Source organism: Podarcis bocagei, assembly GCF_964188305.1.
Source record: "Podarcis bocagei genome assembly, chromosome: 11".
In the NCBI taxonomy this organism is placed as follows: domain Eukaryota; kingdom Metazoa; phylum Chordata; class Lepidosauria; order Squamata; family Lacertidae; genus Podarcis; species Podarcis bocagei.
In genome coordinates, this window is record NC_138136.1 from 21948861 (window position 1) to 21973371 (window position 24511).

At 42.9% G+C, this 24511-nt stretch overlaps 1 protein-coding gene across 2 annotated transcripts in view; it reads left to right on the forward strand.

Moving 5' to 3' along the window:
- Positions 1–2940: 2940 nt before the first annotated feature.
- EPB41L4A (erythrocyte membrane protein band 4.1 like 4A) overlaps positions 2941–24511 on the forward strand; it is a 103271-nt gene continuing 81700 nt past the window's right edge. For both annotated transcript variants that reach the window (XR_014013110.1, XM_081213701.1), the window contains exon 1: positions 2941–3082. Coding sequence is in view for 1 of the 2 variants with exons in the window: in XM_081213701.1 (XP_081069827.1) it covers positions 2984–3082 (99 nt within the window). In the remaining variant the exon portion in view is untranslated. The remainder of the gene's footprint in view (positions 3083–24511) is intronic.

Genomic DNA, 24511 nt, shown 5'->3' on the forward strand with positions numbered 1-24511 from the left:
GTCCATGGGACTCTCAAGAGTCTCTTCAGCTAACATATGGTTTATCTAAAACAATGTACAGATTTGTAACTTGCAGTAAATTCAGTGTCAACAAGAGAAAAGGGGTGTTGTGTAATGCTCAGCACCACATGGAAATGTTCTCCCACCCACAGTGCAAAACACCAAAAGGAATATATATTTAATTTCATGTTATTTACGGAGTGTATTAATCCCCTCATATGCCAAACATTTAAAAGCAATGTTCAAAAATCTTTTGGGTAGCAGCAAGCAATAAAATATACACATTTAAAAGCCTGGGAATTGTTTAAGGAGTACCGCTGAGATCACTGTACTTCAGAGGGCACCTCTAATAAAGAGATGTTTTCAGCAGTTAAAGCATGTCAGAGAATACAACTAGTGTCATGTAATAAAGATTAAAAGAACTGGCCACTGGCCAAGTTAATATTAATGTTTGGGAACTAATGCGCTTTCAAATGTATAGGACGTGCAATACCTTGCAAGAAGTCTGAGTGCATGACTCTCAAAGTACAATACAGTAATCAGGTGATATCCAAATTATGAAAATATCTTTCTTTCGAAGTAGATGTATTAAAGCTCCTAAGAGAGAAGTTTGTCAACCTTTTAAGGTCTGTGGGCACATTTTACAAACTGGAGCAAGTGTCAGTGGCAGCACACACATACCCCATAACCAAGTACATACTGCCATTGATTCTACGGGCCGTGGGCTTTTTTTCAAGCTTAATTTCAGTGGGATGCGAACCAGGAAAGCCCTTTGTGGGCACCAGGAAGCTCACAGGCACCACACTGGCGACCCTCGAAGAAATCTCTGTGGAGTTATCTTTCTCCTATTGAAACCAATTGTGCTTAAACTTCCCATGGAAATCAATGGGACTTAAAGGGGGACCATTCATTTCAATGGAGCAGTACATGGCAGGAGAAACTCCCAGAGTATTGTGGAACCTAACTGCAGTTCCATCCTCAAAATGTCATGTAAGCGGCAAATGTTACTGTTCTGTCTTTTTTTTTTTACAGTGCTTCTAGTGGTAAATTCCCAAGAACGGTTTCAAACTTGCAATTCATCAAGAACAAGGATCACCACAAATGCTGCCTCTGTCCCTCAAAGCAACCCTCCATGAGATGCTCCAAAGGCGCAGCTGCATAAAATAACCCAAGAATCTTGCGGCACCTTAAAAGACTTGACAAATGTATTGTGTGATGCATCCACGAAAGCTTATTCTATAATAAACTGGTGGGTTTTCAAGGAGCCCCGAGACTTCCTGGGTCTCCCTTGCCCCTAAGAACCAGCGATTCTAGCCTTGCTTAATCCATGCAAGTGGTTTAAGGGTTGTGCAGCAGCTACAGCCCCAGCGCCGGAGTCCGGTTCCCCCGAATCGCCCAGCAGGGGCCACTGCTGTTCCAGAGCAGCCTCGCCGCCGCCTCCTCAGCTGGCGCTGCTGCCGGCAGGGAAGGTGAAAGGTTGGCAGGAGCAGGAGGGCGGAGGGAAAAGGAAGCGAAAGAACGCCGGCTGGGCAGCCGACCTGGAAACTGACACCGCCGAGGTGCCGAGCAGCTGAGCCACCCCGAGGGGAAGAAGCAGGAGCAGAAGACGCCGCAAGGGCAGCAGCTCAGACCACCGAGCAGGCTCGGCTCACCGGCGACCCCGACCTGCCTGCCTGCCTGCCCCTGGGATAGCGCGCGCGCCGCAGCCGTGTCAGGTCCTGGGAGCGAACAGCCGCCGCGCTTGCTTGCCCCGCCTCCCGCCCTCCTGGGCCCGGCAAGGTTGGCCCGTCGGCGGGGGAGCGGAGCTTCGTCCAAGCGAGAGAGAGAGAGAGGAGGGCCGGGCGGCGAGGCAGCAGCGCTCGGCTTCTCCTGAGGGGCGAGCCGGAGCGAGGCAGGTGGCGCTTCCGTCGCGCTCGGGGCCGCCAGCGTCGCTCTCCAGCCCCAACTTTGGCGGCCGGAGTTGGGGGAGAAGAAGAAGCCGAATAAAAAAGCACCCCCCCACCCCGGAGGTCTCTTTCAGGTGGCCGCGTCAGACACCGATAGCGCCCGGAGCTTCCTTTCCGCGGGAGGAGCACTTGAGAGAAAGACTGGGAAGCTGACTGGAAAGCGCGCGCGGGCTGCTGCCGGTGGGGCTCCCCGGGCAGCTCTGCGCCCAGTCCGGCGCCTCGCTCTCCCCACGCCCTGTCAGGGAGGAGCTGCCCGCTGCCGCTTCTTCTTGGCCCGCTGCAAGGTAACGCGGGGTGCGCGCGTGCGGAAGGGAGGGGTGGTTTATCTATTTGTAGCGCTTTACACAAAGGAGCAGCGCCGAAGCCGGGGAGGTGGGACGCGCGGCTACTCAAGCTTTCGCCTCAGGAATAAGGCTCGGGCGGCGAGCCGCGCTATGGCAGCCGGTGTGTAGAGAGACAGAGGAAGAGGAGTGCGCGCCCGGGCACATGTCATTTTCTCAAGTTCTGGAGGCTAGAAAGGAGGGCGGCTGAAGGGCTGCTTGGCGCATAGGCGCCTTGAGGGAGGTCGTGTTTCCCCTGATCCGGGTTGGGGTGCCCACAGCAGGGCTACTTTTACCCATAGGGCCCCTGTGCTCCAAAGGTCAGCGGTTTATCATGGCTGAACCTCGAACAAAGAAGCCCACGGGGACTGAGAGGGGCTTGGACTGCAAACTTTAACCTGTGGAAACTTTTAATTTCTCTTTCTGCTGCCTAGCAACCAATGCCCCCCCCCCTCCACATGCAAGAAGAACTTTGGCTTTTTTTGTGGGGTGTCTCAACAGGATTCTTTTCCCCCCCTCCTCCTCTAGCACTTAGCTCCCTCGCCGTATGTGAAGCTGGAGCCTCCTCAACTTGACAAGGCCAAAAGAAAAACCTGCTCTCTTCAGGGTTGCTGAGCCATATCATGTATTGTTCGCCGGCGCTGAGTTAATTCCCCCCCCCCTTGCCTTCATCTCTTGCTCGCATTTGCCCTCTGACATCAAAGCACGGAGACCGCCATGGGCTGCTTCTGCGCAGTCCCGGAGGAATTTTATTGTGAAGTTCTGCTTCTGGATGAATCCAAGTTGACCTTAACCACCCAGCAGCAGGGGATAAAGGTAAGCAGTGTCCGCCTCCTGCTCTGTTTTCATTGGGGTTTCCCAGACGCTTGCCAGTGGTGCTTGAAATGCTTTGTCTGGAGTTGAGCAATAAGAGGCAAATCTACATGGAAACATACTGTTCTCAGAGAGTGCCTATCAAAACAGGCTGGCTTCTAATGACCAGGAAATAGACATGTCAAGTGGCATTTAACTTTGCATCACATTCCATTACCCAAGACGAAGTTGAATGAGTAAAACCAAGAGGAACATAGAAGTCTTGAAGGTGAACAACAGGGTTTTAAGTGTCGACCGGTTGTCTTGTGACTTGGGTAGTGTGTATGAAGTATGTTATGTGATGTAATATTATAGAATTTAATAAAAGGAGAAATAACACTTCGGTAACTTTGTCACAGAGGTTTATATACTAGTGGGGTGAGATCTTTTGAAAATGTTTTCCTGGATGACTTCTTTGCTTTATATAATTTGCTTTGCGCTCTGATTTTCAGGAGTTGCAAGGGTGCTTAGCAATCAAAGATCTTACACTGGAAATCAGGCACTTTGAAATATATACATGATCAGCAAAGATATTTTCAGAGTTTGTCTAATAAAATTATACTTGAGGCTTGCATAAGAAGCGTGCTTTTCAAAGGCTCAGAGTGCTAGTCTGCACCTGCTGAGGACTCTGTTACTCACCAGCCCCTATTAAGCACATTTTAATTCTTAGTGATTTCAAGAAGAACCTTAATTATATTGCTATGTGCTCCATGCTCCTGTTGAAAAGGACGGCTGTAAAAAAGCTTTAACTTTGGATTTATTTATTTATTGAATTTACTGATATTTACTTGCCTACTAAAATGCTTATAACTCAGCTTTTAGGTGGTTCTTAGCACAAGAGCTACAGGAACCAGTTCTCTAAACAGGCATTTGATGGGTCTTGTTCTAATACAGTCTCTGTGGGATTGGGTCAGTATTTCTGCTTGGGGAGGAAGACTATACATGCTAATATTTTTCTATGTGTTTTTTTTTTTTACTTCATAAGTCATTCAAATACTTATTGTGCATTCTGTTTTATAGAACTGAATGCTGATAGGCCATGTTTCACTAGTAAGGAATCTTCTCTCCTGATGGAGAATAATTTTATGTGAAAGTTTCTAGAGGAAAAGAGAAGGCGATTGTCTAGGAATTCTAAGTATATATGGCTGTACTGTATTCTCTTGGCTCTTTTGGTGGGTCAACAATATATTGTTATATGCCTTGATTTCTGTGCATGTGCTAGAGTTAGGACTAAAGAAAGGGCTACGTGTTTATAATAGTGAAGTTGTTCATCTACAGGCAACTTAATATAAGAAATAGCCCTTTAACAAGAATTCAGTTTGACTTGTTTGTGCACAAGTTTGTAAACGGAGGTTATCTTGAGTATAAATGCTTGAAATTGAAGCTGTCTGTGGCAGTTGGAAAATTTTGGCATTCAGTTAAGCGAAAGAAGAACTATTTGGAATTTGGTCTCACTAATTTCAGCGGGACTTATGTACACAGTGCTTAGGTTTTTATGCTAAGAGACGCTAGATTCATTTGTATTTGCTGATCCTGTGACTTTAGTGTAGGAATCTTAGTTGTACACCTAAGGGTCACTTTATGCATTCTTTTTAGGGGGGCATCTAAGATGATTTAAGGGCAAACTTTAATATGCAAATAAGACCAATATGTGCTAAATAAGTGGATCATACAGATATTAAAAATTGAGGTTTTGAGTGGAACCAGGCTTGTATTTCTTTGCATTTTGAAAATGGTAGCATATCTATCTAATCTATCTAGTAATGAGTTCTAGTTCGGCAGATTTACATTAGAAAGGTATAAAAGAATGTAGTGATTTATTTTTAATTCATTCCTGATGTTCAAAGTCTAGAGAATATGTCATACTGAAATGTCAGAATAGAGGCATCATCCCTGCAGCATAGTATCCTTGCAGATACAGAACAGCATAATCTGGGGAACAGGGCAAGTTAAAGGTTGTTATCTACCTTGCGTACATTGCAAATAGTTTACAAGTTGGTTGCTAATTGTAGGGATGTTGTTGTTTTACAAACACTTGCAGTTTTGTCTGAACTTCATATTTGTAAAAATTCAAGTGGTTCATGATAGAAGCAATTTATTCTAAACAGGTGTAACACGTTTGTTAATGTCACAATACTACAATGGATGCAATTTTCATAACTCTTACTAGTTAGAGTTAATTGTTTCTTGGGGATATAGACTTTATTTGTATTGTGTTATGTAGGCAGTTCACCTGTTAGCCAGTTCACCTGTTGACCTTTTGTTAATATGAAACCAGTGGTTCTTTGAATCAGTGCTCCAGGCTAGTATCTGCAGGGCCACTGTGGGGAAAGGATCTGGGTGCTGTGCAAGGGAAGTGTGAGAACATGATTTGCACAAAAGTTATTTACTGAAATATTTTAGTATCATGGGGAGAGGGAATTGGGAAGAGTGAACATGGCCCCAAATGCAGTAAAAATATGTTGTTGAAGCTACCTGAGGAATTTCTGGACACTTTGAGGAACTGGGATAGGTGCAGTAATTTGCAGAAATGGGCCAGCAAACTGGGCAAAGACAAGGCAGGCATGCAAAGTTAAAGTAGATCTGTTAGTGGCTCTGATCATTTTTAGGCTGCGTACAAATGTACCATTTAAATGGTATGCACCATGTGATCGGCTTGAGCTATCTGATGGTGACTTCACAAATCAGTAGACTGAAGGAACTGCAGCTCACTCTTATGGTATTGAAAAGTGGGGGTACATCAGCAGAATGACATCTGCTCACTTGGAAATAAAAACCCCTGGGTTGCCATCTTATATCTGGCACACCCCACATAGCTTTAAATCATTTGCTACAGTAGGAGATAAATCAGATCCCTCCTGGTCTTGGCCTCTGCCCCTTGCCCCTCTTGCTGTGAAGTACAGTGGTACCTCTGGTTGTGAACCTAATTCGTTCTGGAGGCCCATTCTTAACCTGAAACCGTTCTTAACCTGAGGTATCACTTTAGCTAATGGGGCCTCCCGCTGCCACCACTTGATTTATGTTCTCATCCTGAGGTAAAGTTCTTAACCCGAGGTACTACTTCTGGGTTAGCGGAGTCTGTAACCCGAAGTGTTTGTAACCCAAGGTACCACTGTACTGTTTGGAGTGGGAGGTGGGGACACATGACAGAACAATGGGAGAGAATCTGTAGCTGCTACTTCTGCACTGAGAAGACTTGAAGATATGCATCTAAGTTGCAGATTACATTATTCCCCCACCCCATGGCTTGGGATCTGATTCTCCATCCTGCTGTATAGTATTACAGTGTCGAATCAAAATAAATCCCCCCCCTTCCAGTAGTACCTTAGAGACCAACTAAGTTTGTTATTGGTATGGTATAATTGGAATTACAGTGTGTGAATTAAGCAAACACATGAATGGGGTCAGTGGTTCAGGTCATATCAATATGGTGCGCAAATGCTTTCTTGGAATTACATTGTAGAGACTAGTATATGTGAATGATAAAGACAAAGAGGATTGCCACCTTGCAACCTGGATATACTCATGTATAGACACACTGGCAGAGGAAGAGGAGTGCGGGGAGAGTGCACTGTCCCCGGCAGCGTGATCCCGGTGGGGTGCCACTGGTGCTGCCCCCCACCCACGCTGGGCGCCACACCCCTGCAGGCTGTGTGCCACGCCTCCAGGATGCGCGCCACGCCCACCCCCGCCTTCTCTCTGCCCCCCGGTGCCGGAGCATGAAACTCCGCCACTGTATAGACACACACGTGTGGTATATAGTCTGGTTACTGTTTCTTTGCTGTGAAGTTCCACACTGCAAGAAAGGATGTGTGAAACCATATGGGCATAACTTGTTGCACGGGCAAGAACAAAGTTGTAGACCCAAGTCATCAAGTCCACTTGTGTGTTTGCTTAGTACAGACACTGTTCCCTCCAGTGGTATAGTATTGCACTATGGGAAAGCAGCTGCTGTGCTGCTTGTGTGTAAAAGAGGATTAGATCCAATGATGTCCATGGGATTTGCTTTTGGATAAATCTGCTAAAGATCATAGATGTAATAAAGTTTACTTAGATGCACTGGCCACAGTAAACAGAAAACTTCCTAGATCGCTCTCCAAAGACATTGACTTGAAAGCACTGCTGCTTACGTGCCTGTCCACAGGTGGTTGCAAGTTGCCTGCAGGAAGACTTTTGCTGTACTCTTGTGTCTGCAGCAGATCTTGACATCCTTTTCTATATCGCTGTAGCTTTTGCATTCCAATTAAGGAGCACTAGGAAGTGAAATAAGTTGCTATCAGGAGAGAAGAAAAAGAGGTAGCAATGTGGTCTGTCTCAAGAGTAAAATTTTTGGAATTACTGCTTGTCAGAGCTGTCTGGTTAGGATTTAAGTAACCCTTGGTGTCAGCCATAGGTATTTGTGTAACTTGGGAGGACTTTGTATCCATTCTGAAGGTTTTGTGCTTCCTCCACTCATTTTCCCAGGGCCATGCACTTTGGACCTTTAGCCTAGTTATTTTACTGGTTTCTTGGACCCGCTTTCTAGAAAACAACCTACCTTACTGTTAAAATGGCTCTTGCTTGTTGTTGTTGTTGTTTAGTCGTTTAGTCGTGTCCGACTCTTCGTGACCCCATGGACCAGAGCACGCCAGGCACTTCTGTCTTCCACTGCCTCCTGCAGTTTGGTCAAAGGCTCTTGCTTAGCAGCTTTCAAATTCTGTTCCTAGGAACTCTGGAATTCCTTCTTGGGAGTTTCTCAGTGAGAAGATCAGTAATGGTGAACTGGCTTGCCAGAAAGATATCGAGCTTGATCAATAATTACTGGTACTTCCTTTGCAATGTTCAACCTGTGGATGTACTTTGGTTTGTGTGTGATAATGCTAAAGTCTAATAGGTGTTGAGGTGTCATGTATCAACTGAGTGTGTGCTGAGTGGTATAATGAGCTGAAACCAAAAGAATAAAAAGGGAAAGAAATATGAGGATGACAAAGTATCCCAAATAGTTGCTTTTCTGGAAGATGTGGAGACAGGCATATTGGAGACCTGGAAGTCCAGCATCCTTTAGCTTTGGGCCAAGAGTGGCCTTGCACCTCAAGAGCGAGAGCTGCCGTTGAATATCATCAAAGGCTACTTCATAGGCTTCAGACAAAACATCAATAATATCTGCTGGGCTTCAAATTGCAGCTACCCTTTTGTTATTCAGTCCTTGAACTTCTGTGAGATTGTGCCCAGTGGGACTGAAGAGGTTTCAACAATGCTGCTGCAAATGGGGAACGCATTCATCACCAATTCTGGCACTTTGGTTGGCCTAAACAGTTCTTCAACAAGGACAAGGACGCAGCTGCAACCCTTTGAATTCTTTTGGTAAGCTGGAGCATGAAAGCTCTTGAGAACTTCCTACAGACTGAAAAGGTGTCTGTGCAGAAGCAGGAATTGCTTATTACTGTGGGATTTACCCATGAATCCCCTTCAGTCCATCACCCAACTGCTGCTAGTTTGCTGAACCACTGTTTTTTACCCAAAACTGATGGCTGCAGGATGAGAAGGTACTGCACAGCTCACGGTTCAACTCCACCACTAACTTACCAAACCATGACCTTACCTGTGAGATTAGGCGTCCTCTCATTGTTAAGTAAGCAGCTACAGACAGCTATACTTGCAGTCAATTTTTGGTTGCTGGGGATGGGATCATCCTTTGGGAAGGCAGACTCCAAACAAGAGTGTACCAGTAAAAATAGGCAATTGTTGTTGCGGAAACAATTGTTGTAGCAGCAGTATTATTTTGTTGGTGGAAGAGGCATAAGAGAATTGAAGGCAGAGGCCCAGAAGAGCTGGAAGTCTCAGAAACTGGAAGTTATCTGCTGCTGAAGAGGTGGCAAACTGTGACGAAAGCCTGCCTGATGCCCTCCAGAAGTATTTGTCTACAGCTCCCATGAGCCTCAGCCAACATGGAGGACAGCAAAGGCTAATACAAGGTAGCTGTGTATTTCTGGCACAAGTGGTATTGTTATAACTATCCAATTACAGCTTAAGGTTACATTATCTTTTAAAAACCCCAAAGGACTACAGTCGTAACTTGGCTCCCGAACGCCTTGGGACTCAGACATTTTGGCTCACAAACGCTGCAAACCCGGAAGTGAGTGTTCCGGTTTGTGAATGTTCTTTGGAACCCGAATGTCCAACGGGGCTACCTGCAGCCAATCAGAAGCCGTGCTTTGGTTTCTGAACGTTTTGGAAGTTGAATAGACTTCCGGAATGGATTCTGTTTGAATTCCAAGGTACGACTGTATATGCAGTGGTATTTTTCTAGAAAAAGAGGTGCCGGAACTCACCATGAACAATTCTCTCATTCTATTAGAATGGCAACGGTGCCCACCTGAGAGGTGCTGGAACTGAGTTGCTGTGAGTTCCCCCTGAAAAAGCCCAGACTATATGGTGAGTTAGGTTTATGCTCAAAATGGCAAGCAAAGCCTGTTGGGTGCTGTCACTGCTCACATCCATACCATACATTTAAAGCAGGGGTAGGCAACCTAAGGCCCGTGGGCCAGATCCGGCCCAATCACCTTCTCAATCTGGTCCATGGACGGTCCAGGAATCAGCGTGTTTTTACATGAGTAGAATGTGTCCTTTTATTTAAAATGCATCTCTGGGTTATTTGTGGGGCATAGGAATTCATACATTTCCCCCCAAAAAATATAGTCCGGCCCCCCACAAGGTCTGAGGGATGGCGAACCAGCCCACAGCTGAAAAAGGTTGCTGACCCCTGATATTTAAAGCATATGGCCTTTCCCAAAGAATCCTAGGAGCTATAATTCCCAGCACCTTGAAGAGATTGCAGTTCCTAGGACTCTTTAGGGGGAAGTAATGTACTTTAAATGTATAGTGTGGCTTTGACCACAGACTTTTTTTTTAGCACCTGGCTAAGACTTTCCTCTTCACCTGGGTGATTGGAGTAATTTGATGCAGCCAAGTCAAGGCTTTATGTTAGTTCAGCTTTGGGCAGCTCTTAAGTTTCCACGCTACCCCGAGGAGGATGGTATTTTATTTTTAATCTATTGATCTGACAGCTTAATTTTTTATTGGCTCTTTTCAACAATTTTGCATGTTTAAAAACTTGATCGCAAAACTGATTGTCAGACTCCTAGAGAACAGCCCTGTGTTACGCAACTACCAACTAAATAAACATTAATTACACTTTAAAAATTGCAAGCGTAATGTTTCTAATAAGACCATATATCTGCCATAAGGGGACAGCATGAAGCTATGAAAGTTACCACATCTTCTTTGGTTGTTGTACAAATACTGCCTCGGCAAACAAATTGCAAAATACAATACAAAGTATAGTTATTGTCATTTCATAATTCTTTCTCAACCACAGGAGTCCTGCCAAGAATCGGAGTCCCCTACCCCCCAAGTTAATTTAAGTCTGTTTTCTCATAATTATAATTCCAAAGTTGGTAGCATTGCAATTTTGCAACTTTCAGCGACACATAGCTGAATATAATTTATTTTGAAGGCGTTTCTAATAATTATAATTCCAAAGTTGTAGCTTTGCAATTTTGCAATTTTCAGTGAGACAAAGCTGAATATAATTTATTTTGAAGGAGTCGTCTTGTATGCAACCTAAATTTGCTGCTGCTACTACAAAAGTTGAAATTAGGCAAGCAAAAGGAAGATTATTAGATTAAAAAAAAACACAATTCTTATGTTTTTTGCTTGCATTAGAAAATTACTGTTCATTAAAGCTAGTATAACAGCCTGAGCCAATAACATTAGAGCTCAATCCTCAGGCTGACCAGGAGGTAACTTCATTTAAAAATTAATGGGTTTCTGTCATGCTGTCATGCCAGTTTCATTAATTTAGTTAGATGCATCCTGGGAAAATAAAGTGTCTCAATACTCATTCATTATATAGATATTCCATGGAGAATTCAAAATTGCTGGTCTCATCTGTAAAGATGCAGGAAAAATTAGTAATCTATGTCAAATAATGACAGTCGTTTCGAAGAATGGTTAATTTATGAAAAGATTTGCAGGATCTTTTGTTCCTTTTGGTCTTTTCCAGATGAATAGCAGAAATGTGGAAAGGCTTGATACTATATCATTCATATATATATATGCATAGAAATATATTAAAGTTTGAGATTTCTTACTACTATGCCAAAATTAGAAAGCCTTTTTTAAAAAAAGATGCTATTTTCCAATCCATATTGCATATCATCAAGGAACAGAATGAATTAAAGCCTCATATTTCTGATTTAAAAAGCTTGTGCTGATGCAATCAGTCTTTAGTAGAGATGCCCTCACTTTTGAGAAGGCCTGCCTCTGCTGAGATGTTACTACAAAACTTTTGACTTTCATGGAAGGAAATTCCTATTTATCAAATTGAGAGTCACTCCTTGATTGGGCTGTGGCATGGTAGGGACCTGCTAACCGAACATGCTAACATCTCAGGAAAGAGAGACAAGAGTATAGGGTTGCTCTCACTGCTTCCAGTTAGACTCCACTAGTAGGGGCACTGCCTGGCCAAGCTAATAGGAGTTTGCTAGCGGTTGTCCAGACCCTCCAAGTGCCCCTGTTTTCCAGGGACAGTCCCGGATTTACAAAAGCTGTCCTGGTTTCTGATATCATAGAATCATAGAGTTGGAATAGACCACAAGGGCCATCGAGTCCAACCCTCTGCCAAGCAGGAAACACCATCAGAGTACTCCTGACATATGGTTGTCAAGCCTCTGCTTAAAGACCTCCAAAGTAGGAGACTCCACCACACTCCTTGGCAGCAAATTCCACTGTCGAACAGCTCTTACTGTCAGGAAGTTCTTCCTAATGTTTAGGTGGAATCTTCTTTCTTGTAGTTTGGATCCATTGCTCCGTGTCCGCTTCTCTGGAGCAGCAGAAAACAACCTTTCTCCCTCCTCTATATGACATCCTTTTATATATTTGAACATGGCTATCATATCACCCCTTAACCACCTCTTCTCCAGGCTAAACATGCCCAGCTCCCTTAGCTGTTCCTCATAAGGCATCGTTTCCAGGCCTTTGACCATTTTGGTTGCCCTCCTCTGGACACGTTCCAGTTTGTCAGTGTCCTTCTTGAACTGTGGTGCCCAGAACTGGACACAGTACTCCAGGTGAGGTCTGACCAGAGCAGAATACAGTGGCACTATTACTTCCCTTGATCTAGATGCTATACTCCTATTGATGCAGCCCAGAATTGCATTGGCTTTTTTAGCTGCCGCGTCACACTGTTGGCTCATGTCATTCCAAGATTTGATCTTGGAATGGCCCGCTTTCCCTTAGGACATCCCTATTTTCATCAGAGAATTGTTGAAGGGTATGGTAGGATGTCCCTATTTGCATTGGAGGGTATGTGACCCCTGAGCCAAGGAGACAAGTAACTATACAAACTCTAAAAAACATTTGAAGGCAGCTCTGCACAGGGAAGTTTTTTTTAAAAATGTTTTCTTGTGTTTTTATATCTGTTGGAAGTCTCCCAGAGTGGCTGGGGTCACCCAGTCAGATGGGCAGGGTATAAATATTATTATTATTATTAAACAGGATGTTCCTATTTTCATCAGATAAATGTTGGAGGGTATGTTGGTCTGGGTAGGGCTCAGGCATACAAATGACAGGGAGAAGATTAAGCTAGAGCCCCTCTTCCTGACATCGGTTTTTCTATGTTGAATGATGTTTTTCTACAGTGAAGCACAGTGAACCTACACCTACAGGTAAAACAGTACAATCAAGACATAGGTATACCACTTCACCTACTGTCTGTAGGAACTAAGCATAAAAGGGACTCTCTAGCAGGTATGATTTATGCTGCAAGATGAATGCTGAGGCCTGTGTTACTGTGCAAACCTTTATTGAGGATGGTCTTGAATGACCACTTGACATGTGGTAAAACCAAGCTGTGCTTGGCACACCACAAAAGCTTTCTGGACGATGATAATATTGGCTGAGATAGGTATCTGCACGACACACAACTCAGAAATGGCTGCTGTGGAACCTTTCCCTCAAAGCTGGTGTCACTTTCATTTACCTGGATGGTGTTAGGGGTAAGGAAAAGCAGGAAGGTCTCTGGACTGCTCAGCTGTCCCAGCAGAGCCAACATGGCCACTTACCTGTTGATACATTGTCCAAGTTCGTGGTTGCGTGATACTGATGTTGTGTGGGTGCCTCTGCAGTATCGCCTCACTGTTTTGGTTGCTTCACAAGCACTCTGTATGAGATGAACAAAAGCTGCTATGCATTTAAGTGGTTGTGTGAACCTGGCCTTGGTAGAGATGAAAAGTAAAGCAGACCATTTTCATTTTTGTATAGGCAGTGTGTGCCTATGGGAGTTAGGCACCTTTCAGAATCTCAGCCTTCTTCGTAGAACTTCATGCACCAACATCTGGGATAGGTTTGGCTGTCTATGTTGTTTTATGCATGCTCCAAATACTTGTGAAGTTATTCTATCATTCTTTTGAAAAACAAAATACCAGTCTTAATACAGATTGCTTTCCCCCCCATACCCAATATTCATAGTCAAAGGCAAGGTAATCACTGGTACGGTTGGATCATCAATTGCTGATTTGTAGGAGGGAAACTAAATACATCCTAATGAAAACATGCAAATTAGTCATAAAAGTGGAAGAAGTGAAATGGACGATGAAAGGAAAGTGTTAGTCTGCTGAGATTACTGCTAATATTGTTCAGTAGTACAAATGGAGGAGACTCTTGAGAGTCCCATGGACTGCAAGAAGATCAAACGTATCCATTCTTAAGGAAATCAGCCCTGAGTGCTCACTGGAAAGGCAGATCGTGAAGCTGAGGCTCCAATACTTTGGCCACCTCATGAGAAGAGAAGACTCCCTGGAAAAGACCCTGATGTTGGGAAAGATGGAGGGCACAAGAAGAAGGGGACGACAGAGGACGAGATGGTTGGACAGTGTTCTCGAAGCTACAAACATGAGTCTGACCAAACTGTGTGAGGTAGTGGAAGATAGGAGTGCCTGGCGTGCTCTGGTCTATGGGGTCACGAAGAGTTGGACACGACTAAACGACTAAACAACAGTACAAATGGAGCTCGCTATAGGTGTAATTACCGGTAATGAAATGTCTTCTGGACATAACATTTCTTAAAAAAAATTATGCTGCAGTCTTACGCTTCATTACAGTTTAGACTTTAGAGAGACTGGTGGCAGCATTTGAGTAGCCACGTAATGTTAATTTGAGCTTCCACCTTGCCTCTCCATATGCTTGTTACGACCTATAACACCATAAAACATCAAAATACTGTCATAGTAAATCATTGTACAGTCACAGCTTAACAACAGTGAAAAATATAGATGTATAAAAAAACAGCCTAACAGTGGTAGCTGTGCCTGAAGGTTATTTTAAATTAAAATGTGTTCCATTATTTTTGAAATCTGAAAAGGAAGTTGCCACATAACCTCAAAGAGATCATTTGACAGACAGGGAGCAACTGCAGAAAAGTCCCTGCTTCCATTCAAAAAAAGAGGAAAGATAATGACTGTGTTACAAAGATGTCACTGGCTGTAATCCTCAAAATACTTTCGAGGAGATAAATTCCACAAAAAATATTGATTATACAAATTAGTAGAGCTTACTTCCAAATCAATGTGTTTATGAATGAGGTAGTTATAGAGACAGAAAGCGGATGAGATGAGGTTCAAAAACCACATGCAACATTTATGTTTTACCATTGGCACTCCCAGTCCCCTTTTGTATCACAGTAAGAAACAAGGGGGAGGAACAATTTCAACTGGGGTTGTGTTGCTGTGGGTAAGGTTCTAATTCTTTGCTCCCATGCTGATTTCGATTCTGAACTCCTAGATGCTTTTAGCCGTAGAGGAGAAAACTGACAAGCATGAGAGATTAAGACTATAAATTCCCTACACAATGAATGGCTTCAGACAAGGTGAATTAAGTTAGGGAATTGGTGTGAGAATCAGTGGTTAGGTTTCTCCCCCTTGTCATGGACCTGATCTAGAGTTATCCCCTTCCACAGTTCCATTTTATAAAATACAGTAAATAGATGTTGGGAGTTTCCATTGCAGAAGTCCAATGTCATGTATACTTTGACCTTCAGGGTACACTGAAGAAGTACAGGAGGTGAGATGTTCTGAGAAGTCTTTCTAGAAACTAGACCCTTTCTCTGAATTAGTATTCATTTGTATGATCTCTTCACATACTTTATTTTATTTTAAGGAGAAGCGTGTTAAGAAAAAGAATGCTTAATGCATAACTGAAAAATTGCATTTCATAGAGTTTAGCCTTGTCATCCTGCCAAGTCAAATGTTGCTGTTTAGTGAATCTGTCTTGATCTGCATCATTAGTGAACATACCCAGCCTTTCCTAAATATTTTTGAAATAGCAACTTATTTGGCTTCCTTCCTAACTTTTTGTGTTTGACCTTGTTTCTGTTAATGCATACTGAAAAGGAAAATGCCTCTCTACATGCCATAGAGATAACAGTAGAAGTAATGAATAGATCATAGAATTTTAGAGTTCGAAGGGACCCTCAGGTTTATCAAGTCCAATCCCCTATGGTGCAGCTGCCCCAGACAGGGATCAAACCCGCAACCTTGGCATTATCAGCACCACGCTCTAGCCAGCTGAGCTATCCAGGCTCTTCAATAACAGTAAGGGCTTTTTGTACATAGTTGTTTGGTGGAGGACATCGTTCTTGAATGGTAAACAATTGGTGCATCTGCATGTTCCTGTATAACACCAAATACCTCCAATAACTCCAATATAGGGAAAGGTCAGCACTAAGGAATAATGGTTTCTGCTCATTGTAATATACCAGCATAAAATTAAAGGTCAATACCTGTAATTTGTTAGCACTCTGGAAAGTACCTTCATACTAGGGATTCCAACTCTAAGGAAGTACTTTCCAAGCAGATAATGAAGTCAGTGATGACTCAGCAAGGCTTACCTTTTGTGGAAGGAAAGTGTGGTATAAATTAAGTCTTCTTCTTTGGCAATCACTCGTGGCAGAGTAAGATTGTCTTCCATGAACACAGTTTTAACAGTGAGTCCGTAAGTGACTATGGAGGCCATTTCTGGATCTACATGTCCTTTGATGGTGGGGACATAGGATTCTGGGTGGGAGTTGATCATGGTGAGGGTTTGCCAAGCGTACCTTCCTCTTAGCATATTTCTCCCTTTTATCCTGAGTTTGAGCATCTTCAAAGTCCATGACACCTTTAGTAAAGGCTGTTCTCCAGCTGGAGTGCTCACAGGCCAGTGTTTCCCAGTTGTCGGTGTTTATACTACATTTTTAAAGATTTGCCTTGAGAGAGTCTTTAAACCTCTTTTGTTGACCAGCAGCATTACACTTTGCATTTTTAGGTTCAGAATAGAGTAGTTCTAAATTAAGTAACTCTTACTTTACTTTTCAACTTGGTGCATCATCAACTGCACATATAGTGCATCAGGGTAAATACTAGAAACATTTAAAAATGAAAGTGTGGATACCTAATTTATCAAAACAAAACAGGAGACTTTCTGGAGACTTTGAAAGTCCATCCTTTCTTAATCCAATGATTAGTACAGTATCAAAATATGGTACCTGGAATTGAAGATTCTTAACTCCTTGGGAAATTGATGATTGCTTGGGAATCAGTAACAGTAGCATTGATAATCTGCTGCCAATATGCTTTGGCAAGGTCGAGTTTTGCAAACACTTTGCCCTCAGCAAGAACATTCAGCAGTCAATTAATCACAAGAACTAGATAACGATACTGTTTAAGTGCCTTACAGTGTGCTTGTAAGCTCTGCAGTCTTTCCTTACCATTTGACTTTAGTGCTGGCACAATTGTTGTGGTCATTTTAGATTCTCAAGCTGCTATTCAGTTAATTTTGTTTCTTAAGGGCAAAATGTGCATTTCTGTTCTCCAAGCAAAATAGTGTAATGGCTGGATCTTGATATAGCTCTCCTTTTGGAAGCTTTCTTACTGGGTGGGGGCGGCAGCTTGGAAAGCCTGTACTAATGGTATGAACATGTTGGACATAGTGGTGTGAATCAGGTCTTTTCTAGTGGTATGAACTAGGTTCTTTCTAAGAAGCTCTTATGGACTTCCTTCATGTGAAAAATGTGCTCTATTATTGAGCTATAGCTCTTCCTTGAAGTTTATAAGTAGGTGTAAAGTCAATGTGTAAAGGGAGTACAGAATAATATTTGCTGTCCCTGCTCCTAACTTCCAGCATTGTTCCTTTGTGAACAAAGCTACATGTGTTACAAGATGTAAATGCATATTTGTGCATGTGACTGCAGTGTCCCTAACCCAATCTTATGGCAATCTTTATGGGTACAGCTTATGAACATATAGTTTTTTGTTTCCAAAACAATGGTCAACATGTGGAGATTAGTGGCAAGAATTGCTGGTGATATTCTGTTTCCTTACCACAGGTTGTCAAAACAGCTTTAGTTGTTTTGGGCAGACATGTATACATCGATGCACTTAGTTTAGATGACAAATATAGTTGCATACAGATTTGCACTCTGAGCAAAGTGAAAATTTACACTCAGGTATAGATGGAGGAATATTTAATTTCTGATGTTAATTCATTTCAGGTCAGTTCTATGTCTAGATAACAGTTACATTGGTAGAAGTTTTGAATGTGGTGTATCGGAAAGTGATCCATCTGAATATGTTTACCTGGGGACCTTCTGAACAAAGATGTTTTCTTTTATCTAAAAAAAGAGAGAACATCTTTGCCTAGCAAGCCTCTGAAGAACTCTGTCTAAGACTGATGAGATTACCTTTGAAGATATGCACAGAATCATTTGCACAATTGAAGTAAGATGTGACAGTGTCATGGAAACAGAAGTATTGACATGTGGTGGAAACATCTTCAAAGAGCAGATGTAAAATCGGGGCCACAATAGACTTGGATCAATCCCAGTGAGAAAAACAAAAAATACAAAACTCCCCAAACAAAATCTTTGAAGTTTAAACAAAATCTCTGAAATTCTTAAGTCTCACCTTCTTCAGATATTTTAAAGAAAAGAAATGCAAGGCCATGGATGTTTGGTTGAAAGCTTTTAATTTTATGTAGTAATATATTCTCAAGATGCAAGAAGAAAATAATTTTAAATTCAGACAGTGTCTTTTATCTCCTCTTCCCTTCGTGTAACGCCTTTCTTCAGAGAATCTTTTCGCTTTCCCTTAATTTACTGCTATTTCTACTCTAAAAGCCCTAGCTAAGATCAGCATCCTTTCATGCAAGTTTCCACTTTGAACAGATCAGTCAAATGCTGAATGAAAAACAAACAACATAACCCATTGTCTGTGTTTTGCAATGAAGAATATTATAAAGGGGTTAGTGTGAAATGTTGTGCCTGTCGAAATCCAGTGTGGTTTACCATCTGCTTTTGATCTAGGTACTTCTAAGCCATTGGAGAAGTTGGTAGCAGAGCAAAATTCACTATTTAATTTATCATCTCACTCATTTCCGAAGTCGAAATCCATTGTCTAATCCGGATGTCTAAACTGCACGTGCAGCCCAATCCTGTGTGTATTTAATCAGAAGTAAGTCCCACTGATTTGAATGGGAGTCGCTCCCAAGCATAGGAACCAACTCCTAGGGACTGAGGGGGCTTTGGCTCCCCCAATAAAATATTTGAGGGAGCCGCCTCCCCCCAAATAGAGTGTGTGCACCGTTGATCGATTCATGTGATCGATTTTGCAGGGTGGGGCTTACCTGGGCCCCTGAAATATTTTATTCAAGTTGGCACCCCTGCTCCCCAGTCAGTATGCATAAAATCACAGCTGCACTCTTAATTGGTCTTCAGATTGCCCACTGAATACTGAAAGTATTCTTGATACAGCTCTTGACTTTATTAAAAATGCATGCATGTTCTCTGTGTTTATAGGCCCTTTTAAAGGGATAACTTACAAGAGTTGTTGAGATAGGATCTTCCTATCTCAACTGCATGAATGGTGGAGAACATGCTATGATAAAGATCATGGGCACAACCAAGAGGGGCAGCCTACACCTATTTGTATTGGAGGAAAGCTCCCATTGGCACTAACAGGAGCTTTCTTCCTGATGCAAATAACAGGAATGGGGACTTGATCTAGTTTAAAACCATAGCAGGGGGTTAAAGGGTTAGAACGCCCAATACCCTTTGTCCTGATTCAGGTCCCACACCTGCTATTCACTGTAAAATAACCTAAAAAAGGTCATTTTTAGTTGCTTTAATGATAACCGGACAAGCTTGGCGCTAAAGTGTGCGCGAAAAGGGAAGGATGGTGCAAGGATGATGACATTGTTAGTGTGGGAGTTTTGGAGAAATTGTCATTTATTGGAACTCTGCTACTGACAGCAGATCTAGTCTAAATGGCAGAGATCTGTACAGGAATTCAGTCATGCTGTAGCTTACAGATGTAAATTTTGATGAACTGGTGTGACTCAACCCTCCTCTTCTACTGACCGGTCAGCTTGACATCAATACAGTGCTACCTTGAGTTACAAAAGCCTCAGGTTACAAACGCTTCAGGTTACAAACTCCTCTAACCTGGAAGAGTTACCTTGAGTTGAGAACTTTGCCCCAGAGATGAGAACGGGAATCGTGTGCCGGCGGCGCAGCGGCAGCAAGAGGCCCCATTAGCGAAAGCACGCCTCTAGTTAAGAACAGTTTTATGCTAAGAATGGACTTCCAGAATGAATTAAGGTCGTAACTAGAGGGATAAGACAGTAAGCAGGAGAAGTTAGTATGTTATAAACCAGAAGGGGAAGTCATGGGGGTGGGGGTAATCGGGAATTTATTTTGTGATTATCTACATGTGATTATGTGAAAAATGTAAAACCCAATAAAAAAATTATATATAAAAGAAGAGAGAATAATACTTCCACTTTTGATCAAATACTTTTTGGGGGGTGGGAAGGAACGCACTGTTTTGGTTTTTTTAGAATAACATTTAGAAATGTACAAAGTTTTCCTCCTTTGGATCCTTCTTACATTATTTCTAGGTCATCCACACCCGTTTCAGGTGCAGCAGGTTTGTGAATTTTCAAGGGGGTCCTAAGGATGGGAAAAGGTCACTTAGTTCTTTCTCTGGACTCTGCACACTTCTCTGTGGAACAGGTGAGCAGGCAAACAGCCTTTTCCCAAATATGTATCATACCTTTTCCATAGAGGAAGTTGTCAAAACTCAGAGAAAAGAAAAGTACCCTTTGGTTCCATTCTCCTTTTCCTTGTAGAGCTTAAAGGCTAAAAAATGATCTGTGTGCCTCACAGCCTGTATCTACTTGCAGGCAAGTGAGAACAAAATTGTTTTTTTCGTTTCTGTGTTTTACTTTTCATTATGGGGGACATGGAAAGCAAAATCAGAAGAAATTCATTGTATGTGCTTATAAAAATATCATACAATCCTGCAGAGGGGATTATAAACTCAGTATTATTGAATAAATGCAACAAATGGCTTTGATTGTCAAGAAGCTTCTTTCTGAAAGCAAATTTTAATTAGTTCCCATGTATACAGCATAGCTTAGAGGCAAACATTTCTTTATCAGTGTCAGTAGCAGCTGCTTCTATCTTAAAATGGTAAAAATCTGCTTTCAATTAAGCTGTATTAACATGCACACTGGTCTTCATTCTGGTGTCAAAAATGAGAGTTAAGCTTAACTGCACCACTGATTTTTTTAAATGGAGATTCTGCTCTTAAATTGCATCAGTAACAAGAGAGTTAAATGGAGTGTTTTGCGTTTTGTATATCTCTTTCACCTCTGTATTTAAAATTAATTATTAGCCACCTGTTCTCTGAAGAGCCAGTATGATAGCAGTTTTCTTCAAATTATAATGAAAACTATGCCATTGTTAGAGAGACAGGATGAATTGGACTGTGGTTTGTGTGGGTGTTTGGAGTTCTCCATAAATTCTATTGCAGCTGATTTGTCATGGGGCCTTAAGGCCAGTTCCCACGTTGCTTTTTTATTCAGTCTCATGATCAGGTTCCTAGTTTTCTGCAATTGCTTAAATTGATGACTAAACTGACTGCAGGGCTGCAAGCATGAATGTACATATGTGTAACACTACAAAGTTACCATAGGGAAGTGATATTTTTGAAGTTGCAAAATATTCCCCTGCTGGCATATCTCGTCCGTCCACCTGCAAAGCTTTCCTCCCTCCCTTTAGTACAGTGGTACCTCAGGTTACATACGCTTCAGGTTACAGACTCCGCTAACCCAGAAATAGTGCTTCAGGTTAAGAACTTTGCTTCAGGATGAGAACAGAAATCATGCTCTGGCGGCGCAGTGGCAGCAGGAGGCCCCATTAGCTAAAGTGGTGCTTCAGGTTAAGAACAGTTTCAGGTTAAGTACGGACCTCCAGAACTAATTAAGTATTTAACCCGAGGTACCACTGTAATAACATGTGTGCAGGATATCAGAGAATTGTAGAGTTGGAAGGGACTATGAGGGTCATGTAGCGCAATCCTTGCAGTTCTGGAATCTTTAGCTCAACTTGGGGCTCAAACTCACAACCCTGAGATTAAGAGTTTCATGCTCTACCAACTGAGCTATTATCAAGAATTATCTTTGAATAAGTGCTTTGGACCTGTTGTGCAAATGATAGCATCTGATGGGGAGCATTTATTCTCTATCACCTGGGTACGCCCTAAGTTAAATACAGAATAACTGAGAAGAAGTTCACTGAGGGTATGGCGTAAGAATTCTTCTATGGCAGTTTCCCCCATGCTTCCAATCTGGTGATAATTGTTGCGGTAGATTAACCCTCTTGCATGATATTATTGAAGCCAAGTAGTAAATATATGAATGCTTCCCCAAACCAAGGGCTGTATTAAAGGATGTAGGGGCTATATGCGTTAGGGGAACCCCACGAACACAATTAATTTAGCTACCCACAAACGCTAGTGGACTTTCTTATATGCAAAAAGTGATACAAATGTAGGCAAGCAAACATATGTAGATGCTTAAAGAAACCTGGAACATTCTTTGTGTGAAAATTGCAGGATCCCGCCTCCCTCTTCCCGGGTGCGCAGAAATGAATTGGAATCAGGTTTGCTCATAAGTCAACTGAAAATCATAATATTTGGAAGGGCATACAGACAAGGGATACAAATGCAGATGCCTTGAAAAGCATAAAACCTTTAAAAGGTGCCAGGTATTTTTTTCTTAGCCTATGACACAGATTCATGTTGCTCTTTCCTTTCTTTGTTCAAAAGAAGAAGCAAGACCGCGAGCTAATCTGGAATATCGAGTGTGCTGCCAGTTCTTTGGTCGAGGAGACGGAATTAACAATGGCTAAATACCATGAAATAACTTCATGCCAGAATCCCATATCTTCTTTGTCTGTTTTTGAAAATATTATCTTGTATCCTTTAAAGTTGCCAATGCCAGCAGCAGGATAAAAGGCAAGCCAGGGAACTCCATTCTCTTTCATAAGTAAGATCCTGGCAATAAGGAGGTCTGGCAGTTGCTTTCTCTTTCCTGCTGCTTGTAAAATAACTACCGTATTTTTCGTCCCATAGGACGCACCGGCCCATAGGATGCACCTAGTTTTTTTGGGGGGGGAATAAAGGAAATTTTTTTTCCTTTATTTCCCCCCCCCCAAACCAGGTCGGGGAATCCAAAGCAGGTGGGGGAACAGCGGTATGGCAGTGCTCCACCTCCCCGCTGTCCCCCGAGTTTGTGGGGCTGGCGCTGGGGAGAAGCGTGCTTCTCCCCAGCGCCAGCCTCCAAACCAGGTCGGGGAACAGCGGGATGGCGCCACTGCGCCTCCCCGCTGTCCCCTTAGCTTGTGGGGCTGCCCGATGTCTGCCCGAAGCGCGGGGCACTCTGCTTCAGCGTGCCCCGCGCTCCGTGCAGCAGGCTGCTATCCGCAGCCTAGGGAGCCCTGCGGGAACTCCCGCAGGGCTCCCCAGGCTGCGGATATCTGCCCGGCGCGAGGGGGCGCTCTGCTTCAGGGTGCCCCGCGTGCCGGGCGGCAGGCTGCTATCTGCAGCCTAGGGAGCTGATAGCTTCCTGAAGCCTGTATTCACCCCATAGGACACACACAGATTTCCCCTTCATTTTTGGAGGGGAAAAAGTGCGTCCTATAGGGCGAAAAATACGGTAAGTGGAAGAAATTGCTGAAGTTTCCCTGTAAGGATCGTCAGCTATGTATGTCTTCAGAAAGCAGATACAGTGGATGGTAAAGGTCCAACTTGGAGGTAAAAAGGCCTACTTGAGTTATGTAGGATCATTTAAATGTATCTTGCAGGGAATGTCCTGTATGTATGCTTCTTTCGTACTTGTCAGGCTTTTCCCTTGGAAAGATTGGCACCTCCAAGCAAGATTGGTGTAGATGAGAAATGCCCAATGTTAATGCAGTTCTCTGCAGATGATAGGAGAAGTGTGGTGGGGTGGGGGAGTTGCTAGACTTTCAAGTGATTTTAGTGTAATTGCGGCACCCATAGTTTTCATGATGGGACAAGGGGCTCCCAGCAACACCATTTACTTATAAGTCCACACATCCAGGTACGTAGAGGAGATGCCTTCTTCAGGCCACGACAAGTGTTATTCTTTGGGAATGCCCTCTAAGACACTTCCAGGTACTAGCATACTTGCTTAGGACAAGTATCTCTACACACTAGGGCTGGGTGTGAAGTCCATCTCCTCATATATAGCTTTCATAATTTTTGACCAGGCAATATGATGTGTGTATGTGCTATGCAGAAATCACAATGTGGGGAAAACTGCAAAGCCAGCCAATACTTCTCTTGATTCCTGCAGCCCCTGTTAACTCTGTGGCTCTGCTCTCCCTTGCCTCATGCAAGGAGCAGTGAATCACAAGAACAGGCGCCGGCAAAAATCACAATACAGGAAAAACTGTGAAGCCAGCCAATGACTCTACATAGCTCCATCCATATTTCAGACATGTTAAGCTGGGGATATATCACAATATTGAAAACTAGACGTAGCCCAGCCCCACTACACACATCTGCAAACTACTCCCCATGTTCAGGGAATAAGCTCTTCCAGAACATGAAGGACTGGAGGGTATTTATCTCAAATATTGTACTGGGGGACCTGTCCTGGCTCTTTTCCAGAGGAGGCTGTTGTCTGTCAGGTGGCGCTGCACCCAGAATTAGCACTTTTAAACTTAAGGGAGCTAAGTGTGAGTAATTGGGTTCAGAATCAAGATAGTGGAGTGCCCATGTAAGGTGCTCTACAGACCAACAGTGATGAGCTAAGAGACGTATTTTATTGAGAATAATGATGATGATGATGATAATAATAATAATAATAATAATAATAATAATAATAATAATGGTGCACAGTTTTGTAATGGACTTTGACTTTAACCCACTGAAAAAAGTAAAACTTTTGTGTCACAATTCCATGTTCCAGGTTGTTTTCAACCATGACGAGGTGTGAATTGCCATGTCATGTTTC